This window comes from Drosophila rhopaloa, unplaced genomic scaffold, assembly GCF_018152115.1.
Source record: "Drosophila rhopaloa isolate 14029-0021.01 unplaced genomic scaffold, ASM1815211v1 contig_115, whole genome shotgun sequence".
Lineage (NCBI taxonomy): Eukaryota > Metazoa > Arthropoda > Insecta > Diptera > Drosophilidae > Drosophila > Drosophila rhopaloa.
Genome location: NW_025334990.1, coordinates 19,455,140 through 19,463,130, shown reverse-complemented (window position 1 = coordinate 19,463,130; position 7,991 = coordinate 19,455,140). Strand labels below are relative to the sequence as shown.

General features: G+C 45.4%; 1 protein-coding gene across 2 annotated transcripts; it reads right to left on the bottom strand.

Annotated features, from left to right (window-relative positions):
- Positions 1-1,115: 1,115 nt before the first annotated feature.
- Positions 1,116-7,945, bottom strand: LOC108046224. 2 transcript variants are annotated; one of them, XM_017125822.1, is made up of 8 exons: positions 6,968-7,945; positions 6,480-6,766; positions 5,509-6,421; positions 4,840-5,395; positions 4,338-4,766; positions 4,086-4,280; positions 3,366-4,033; positions 1,116-3,307 (listed from the first exon to the last, which is right to left on the bottom strand). In XM_017125822.1, exons 2-8 carry the CDS (start codon positions 6,717-6,719, stop codon positions 3,087-3,089), a joined length of 3,222 nt encoding a protein of 1,073 aa, XP_016981311.1. In that variant the 5' UTR covers positions 6,720-6,766; positions 6,968-7,945; the 3' UTR covers positions 1,116-3,086. The 2 variants fall into 2 exon arrangements, with proteins under 2 accessions (XP_016981311.1, XP_016981302.1); XM_017125813.1 differs by having other exon boundaries at positions 4,338-4,769; positions 6,968-7,944.
- Positions 7,946-7,991: the final 46 nt, after the last annotated feature.

The following is a 7,991-nucleotide window of genomic DNA, read 5'->3' as shown; positions in this document are numbered from 1 at the left end:
CAAGCCAACACTAAAGTAACATTTTACGGCCAAAACCAAGCGCGTCGACAACAACAAGAGTCTCAATAATAATAACAATAATCGACAAAGACGTTAAAAAGCAGCAACAACTCACAACAGTCAACATGACGGCTAACAAAAACGACAACAACTTAGCCCCTGCCTCTCAAAGCTTTCAGCGCGCTAATCGCTTGAGATCGAAAGCTGCACTGCAGCCTCAGATCCCCACTCAATTGTTCACTCCGCGGGAAGAGCACAAAGTCGCATATGGCAATACCCTTACCGGAAATCCTTCAGTTCCTAAAAAGTGAGCAATCGTTGAAAAACTGAAAAATGGGTTTTCGAATTTGGTATTACGATTATCTACAAATAGAAGAACCGGGTAAAATATCACAAAATAACTCAATAACCATATTTATTAAAAGTGTACGCTTTAAATAATCATGCCCGATATCCAAAGAATGTGTTTCATACCTGTTCAGAAGTAATTCATTCCTGTTTTTTTGTAAAATTTTTAACAATTTGCAAAATACTATTTTTTGCCGTTTACTGGCAGCATTCCTTTGAAAGTGCCTTTAAACACTTCTTAGTGCAAAACAAAGCGAAAACCAAATACGCAGCTTGGGGACCGGCCTCAGCCTTTCGGATTGCATTCCGCCTCCTGGCCACTGCGGACAGATTGTGGAGGCCGAACCAGTTTGGCCATATAGGGCGCATCTCCAGCGCAGCCAGATCAGGTCGCGCCTCCTTCACTGGGCCACCGACCATTTTATAGCCGCTCTTTCGAGCCCACTTAGTGCTGATTTGATGTTTCAAGCGTGGCCTGGTCAATTGGTATTCCACCAGGCAGTCGTTCCGCGCCTCGTCCGCTCCCTGCCTCCATTTGCATAATTAGCAGCTGCGGAGGCAGCGGACGGCCAGTCCATGATCTGTCTGCTAATTTTCCATTGTCGATGTTTTTCTGGGGATTTTTAGAACACTACGAGTTTATTTTTACCGCCAGACATAATAATGATCGAGATGACAAGAAACGGGGATCGGGTCGGAGTCTCTGGAAATTCCACGATGACTGGCCTGTCGATCAAGCGTAGAAGAGCAATCAAGATAGGAGGCAATTCAAAATATTGGTCCTTTATTGACGTTTAAAATACATGGGTTCAATAATTACATGTGTCGGCTGATAGGATAAAGGCTATGCAGCCCCAACAAATATCACTCATACCACACGTGGTACTGGGTTTCTCCCCATCCCGAATGGGAGTAAATCCCTGTCATGAGAGTGAATATAAGCAGTCTTTTCCAAGTTGCCCTTTGTAAATTGTCGTATCAAAAGCTCGTTGGATTGTCTTAAGGTCGCTTTAATCGGAAAACCAATTGAATATTTGGAATCTAGGGCGCATAAATTACCATGACCGCTGCAGTTCCAAGCCGTCTCAGTGGTCTCGCGGAACTACGCATTAGCAACCCATTTAAAGTTCACAACATCGAGTTCGAATTTTTGATTTCGCGGCTTGCGTCTTTCGTTTGCAGGGCCAGCGGTCCGTGCCCGGTGTTCGATGTTCAAGTGTCGCGTCGCGGGTGAAACTAATTAAGTAAATTTAACACAGCATACCGGTCCACTACCCCTCCTGCCCTAAGGCACTAAAAGCAAGCTCTAGTACGTAAGCGAAAACGAAAACTAATTGCAATTTTAATTTCAATGAGAAACAAGAACGCAAAGCTACAAGGTACACAGGTGTGAAACAATAAACCACAAACATTTTAGATATATGCAATTACTTTATACTTACTACTCTGCGGATCCCCATTGATTTTGGATCTTGTTGGATTTTGGTCTTGGCGTTTTCATTAAGTTTATTATCACGTTACAGTATTGACTTAGATTATGTATTCTTTGTGTAGGTTCTACAGCGTCTATATGCATATTAATTGGGTACACAACACAATACATAATTCATAATTAGTTGAGTCAATCAATCCAAATTACAACCAATTTATCTTCAATTGGAAATAATTATAAATTTTACCAATACAACATATTAAAAATTTATGGTGACCAATGAAATGTAATTCGAATTAGGCTAGATTTATCCAATATCTAGCAATAAAAAAAACAATCTTCAACTTAACTATAAAAACAAGATAGTAGAACAATGTTTTTTTTCATTAGTCTACAAACAATTTTGCTAAACAATATTTGTTTGGATGGACAGTAATTTGGCTTACTTAAAGGACTAATTTTAAATACTTTTGTGATAATGCTGATTAAGTAAAATATTCTACGAAGTCTATCAATAGATGATATAGGCGAAGTATTAATGGGATTAGTGCATTAATTGGAATGGATTTTGGTTCCTCATTAACGCACGCCCAATTTTTCGATAAGTAACTAAGAAATTTTACCACTTATTGACTCGTGTAGTTTAATATGGGGACTAATATCAACGTATTCAAGCTATGGTTGGATAGTATGAGTTGGTAGTATAGTTACATGGGACACGCCAAGTATTTGGTGTTCTAAACACATTTTCAACTCGGCGCATCTTAACTAAATTATAAAGACAACTCTAGGATATCTTTGAAAATAAAAAAGTGTTTTTAAAAGAAAGTATTCATTAAGTCAAACAACAAACTTAAACTTATCATTTGTAACAGAATGTCAATTAATATAAAAATCTTTAGATATGATTCAACTAAGGTCTATGGTACATCAATATATTAACGTACTTTACGAAACTGAAAACTTTACTTAACATATTTAAATAAGGAAAACCTCTGGGTTTATGTGAGCCGGCTATATGTATACGGCTATAATATAAAACAATTTGCTACATGCTACAGATATTTTGTGATAACTTTCTGCACCAGTCCATATTTCCTATTACGGCCCTTACGTAGTGTATCATACGTGTAAATAATCGTCTTTCCTTATCAGTTAGAAAGTTATTGCGCTCAGTTTCGGTGTCTAGTCTGAGAGATTCGGTTGGACTGTTAGCTTAGGTCTTAGCGAGCTATTTACTGTCTAGATAATGCATGATGAATAAGTATGATGATGATCTTAGTCTTAATAGTTTGTTTACTCAGTTCTATTCGACATTTAGGCCAGTCAGCTGATGGCTCTGATGCTCCAAGCTGCGCTTCAGATCAACAATGGTGTTCAATATGAGCTGTTGCTTGCAGTTACTACCTTCCATTGCCTGGCCCTTGGCCTCGTCAACGGTCACGTCTTGCATAGAGCTCTTGGCAGACACGGGGGCCGAAAGCTTAATTTGCGAACGCTCGCTCGACTTGCTCCGTCCGTTTGCATCTGTATTTGATTTTGTTAAGTAAAGAGAAGAGAAACAATATAAGATTAAATTTCTTACCCAATTCCAAGTCAAAGTTCTTCTTTATTCGCTCGAACGATGAGCTGCCCCTGTATACCTTGCGTTTCAAGGGCTCACTATGTGGGCAATAGAAATTGTTATTAATCTGAGGCTCCGGCACCTGTTTACTGTGGATTGGGGCCTCCGGCTTGATGTTCGGCGGCAAATAGTTGTGATTGCTAATATCTTCCACTGCAATGCATTCCATCTCCGAGTCGCTGCCGTTGAAGCTGATCACCGTTGTTGTGGTCGTGGATGTGGATGTCACCATCATAGTGCGTCGTTTGCCCTTGGGACTCTCCTGAAGACGCCTTCCATTGAGCTGCAGCTGTGGTGAGAGGGGAGCAGTGGGAGTGTTGCCATTTATCTTGCGGGGCGGAAGCTCTGGCGGAGCATTTTGATTCATAAAGTTTGTCAGGTGAGTCTTCCGAGGACTGCAACGCCCAAGTTTCGGACTGTTGGGCGGCGAAGCAGTAGAAGAAGTTTCAAACTTTAGCATCTCTATGCGCTTATTGATCGCAGCGGCTAAGTCATGCTCCAGCGGAACTGAGTTTTGAAGCGACGCCTGTTTCTTGGAGTCCACCTCACTGTTTTTCAGCATCTCCACGCGCTTGTTAGCCAAAGGATTCAAGCGCCTCGGGCTAGCGACCGGTGTGTCCCTAGGGATACTATTAATAATTGATAAGTGGAGTATAATAGAGAAAAACTACTTTTTCTCACCTTTGCAAGCTGTTCTTCAAGGACTCAAGCAGGGACTCGGCCTCCATGATGAGCTGTTTGTATTTTATATCAGCCTCCAAGTCTGCCTTAAAAAGAGCTTTCTCGCTCTCTGCAATAGTGAGTGTATTCTTTTCATTGATGCTGCCAAATATCAGCGAATTAGATCGGTTTGACAAAGGTGAAGTCTTGTAGATCCTGTAAATAAGATACTGTATATACACTGTATAAAAAATATCATCAATTTCCCCCTACCTCTCCCTTGGACCCAGCAAATTACGGCGCAAACAGACGGGCGTGCCTCCCACGCTTCGAGACCCGCGAGGCTCACAAAACGGCGACGAGGAAAGCTTTTCGCGGTTCTCGCGGTTTTCGCTACTCTTTTTGCGCGTCTTAAGGAACCGCTTACGTCGGTGCTGTTGCGAGTTTTCACCAGTCTCCTGTCCACTTTTGCGACGTGAGCGGGTCGAAGCCTTGCGCTTAATTACGGGACTGATGGGTTGATTGGAATAGTAATGGCAGCTGCCCAAATTGCGCGACAGATCCTGGCGGTCGAGTACCATCTCTTGCATGGACGAAGTGTCTATAAAGTCAATGTCCAATAGCTCATCCGTGTCGCACTCATCGCCCGCATCCCGTCCAGTATCCAGCTCCGAGGCACAACAGTCAGTGAAATCCGAATCGCTGCTAAGAGACCAAACGAAAATGAGCAGGCCACTTGAGTTGAGTTGGCAAGCAGTTGAGGACTGCAGCTTACCTAAGTATGTCAGTCTCCTTTTCATATATGTAGCTTTCGTCAAATTTCCCAATCATCTCGTTTAGGGTGGCCTCGTCATCACTAAGCACAAAGGAGGTAGTGGTAGCTCCAGCTCCTCCACCAGCTGCCACAGGAGCTGAAGTTGTTGTCGTCTCCGCTTGCTCCAGGTGTCGTCGCTTTATGGTGTGTGCTGCATGCAGATTTTCCACTTCAGTCGACGACGAAGAGCCCTCGGACTCGTAAGCGACCCCAGCTCCAGGTGCACCAACCGTCCCACCCCCAAAAGTATCCACACCCGCCACTCTGGTCGTCTTGCTGGGAGTGCCTCGGCAGTTGGGGGTTGGTGTATAAGTGGCTGCCTTTCCTGCTTTGTTTGCTGTTGTTTTGGCCGCCGGAACTTCCAGCTCATTGCTCGACTTAATGCCCGACGAGGTCGTAGAGGTGGTGCTGGTGGCATCCAGCTCAATGCGAGTGGGGCCAGAGGAGGCTGGCAAGTGCTCTCCTGTGTTGTACCAGGGATTTGTTCTTATGCGACAGCGCTGTCTTGGTGAGGGAGCTGCAATAGAGGGGAGAAACACGCAGTGTTGCATGCAACTTCAGTTAAGTTGTGAATCTCAGTGGGTTAATTGCTCGTTTTCCGGCGGCCGGGTTAACAACACCGAAACTTACATTCAAAAATCTTCGGCTGCTGCCGCACAGCCAGTGGACTGGGCGACGACTCCAGGCCATGATTGGAACTTGTGAAGTTGCTCTTGGGCAGCGGATCCATGGGCGACATCTCCTCAATGCGGTTCAGGCCGAACTTGTAGCGCTGCGCCTCAATGGCCAGCGAGTTGACGCTCTTGGGAAAGTAGTGTGTTCCCGAGCGCATGTTGATATAGTACTCGGGTGGATTGTAGTTGCTGGCGGCGCACGGCGATGTGCCGTCGGTGGAGTAGCCCGTGGAGTAGGCGCTCTCCGGAGAGGGTAAGCTGTGTGGTCGGGGTCCCGGCATGATATTGCTGCGCTGCATTCCCCGGGGAGTTCGCATCCGCGAGCCAGCTAGCGGAGCCGGTGGAATTGGAGGTTTCAAATTGTCCAGGGACTCGCCAAGCTGAGCCAGCTTGGAGGGCAGCAAGCGACCGTATCGGACATGATTGTTGCTTTGCCTGGGCTCCTCCTCGTAGATCAGCCGCACAGAGCTCAAGTTCTCAGACTGCGGACGTTGCTGGTCCGCTGGAATGGGAGCCGGCGGACGGAGCAGTAGAGCGCCCACTTCCTCGTACTCAACCTCCTCTTCCTTTGGAATATGGTATTCCCCATTAAAGAACTGCTCCCTCAAAGTAGCTTGCTTGCCGGAAGAGGGCTCCTTCGAGCCTGTCGACCAGGACAACGACGATATAGAGGACGAGGAGCAGTTCACCCTAATGGGAGACTTCTCTGTGCAGGAGTTGTCCTTGCTGTTGGGCACACTCAAGTGGTGCGGTGCCTGCGGCTGTGGCTGATAGCAGTGCGGGGCGTAGAGCAGATTGTCCGACTTGGGCGAGGTTATGACGTACGAGTCTTCGTCGGGGGATTGCCAGCCATAGCGACGACTGGGTGGCTACGGAAATGTGAAAGACGTAAGCGGTTTGTCAACACTCCTGTAACCCTCCACTTACGTGGCACTGGATGGGCGACACCTCGCGCCTCCGCACCGGACTAGCGATACTATGACTCCCGCTACTGGTCAAGACCGGACTGGTTAAGTTGCTCCCCTGCGGAGGCAGGGTGCCCGCCTTCTTGGAGTGGTTGGAGCATGAGCTGCCCGCTTCCGAGGCCGCCTGCTTGTGCTTGCTGCCCTTCTTGCGAGGACGCACGATGTGCGTCTCCATCCAGGAGCGTAGCTTGGATCCAAACATGGTGTAAGGTTATTCTAGGCTTAACCAAAGTGGACGGATTGTAGTAGCTGAAAGGGAAGAGGTCATTAAGCGAGCTGCAAATGCAATTCATCCGCAACAATAGAACAAAGCGGGCTCCTGGGACCACTTTGGGCTGATAAGGAAATCCATTTATGACGGCACAAAAGCCGAATAGCTTTTTAGCGAGGTCACATTTTCTATAGTTTGTGTGGAATTCTGGGTTGTCTTGATACTTTAAGGGAAATTACCGTATTCGCAAATGCGGCTGACAACGTCATAATATCCTTTGCTCCTCCTTTTATTGTGGCGCTCACAAGCACACACACAGAAGATTAAGGGAACGGTAAATCTATACCAGAAACGACAACCACACACACGGACAGCGTCGGCTTCCTGTGTTTGTGTTTGTTTGTTTTTTGTTGACGGTTATTTTTTTCCGTTTTCCCTTACGTTGAGACCGAGTACCGACGCACCCAATGTTGATGGGGGTTGTTCGTAGGCTGAGAAGCTTCAAGGACTGGGGCCATCCCCTCTCCCCCCTTAAGCGAATTCAAGCCGTGTGGTGAAGTAACTTTGTGTGAGTGGCTGAGCCTGTGTGGGTTGTCTGTGTGTAACTGTAACTGGAAATCCCTCGTAACCGTAAATTTTATGTAAAGCTATTTTCCTTTTCGGGAGCAGACTCGAATGCTATACGATGTTTTGGCACTTTGCTTGAATCGTTATGGCTGATTGGCAATATTCAAGTTTCGATTCTAGTCGGTATATTTGTGTTTCATGCAAATTATTTGAAAATGTTTTTGCAAATTATAAGAAAAAAGCACAATTGCTTTTGGAAAAAACTGCAAGTTCCGTTGGCATTCAAATGTCCGTTTGTACTTGAATTTATCGAGTTTTAACTTTTTATATTCCGAAGCTGTGTATGGGTATGCGATGCGTTAACTTTGCTAATAGCGAGAAAAGCGTGCGACAGAGTTAAGTGAACAAAAGATGCGCGGACCCGAACGGAAGGAAAAGGACCGTCGCTGTCGAAGGGAAAAAAGCTAATGACGGCAGTTACGAAGGACTACGAGGATGTGCCTTCTCCCGTTACTTTTTGAAATGAACATGAACAACTTAAATATGCGGAAAAATGGCGTTGAAGTCGTTCTAAAGAATAATTTCACATTAAAACTACAATTTTAACGCATTCAGCCTAAAAGTAAGCTATTTAATCGGAAATTTAATCTTTCCCTGCAGCGCTGTTCAACACTGATAGCTACAACGCATTTGTGA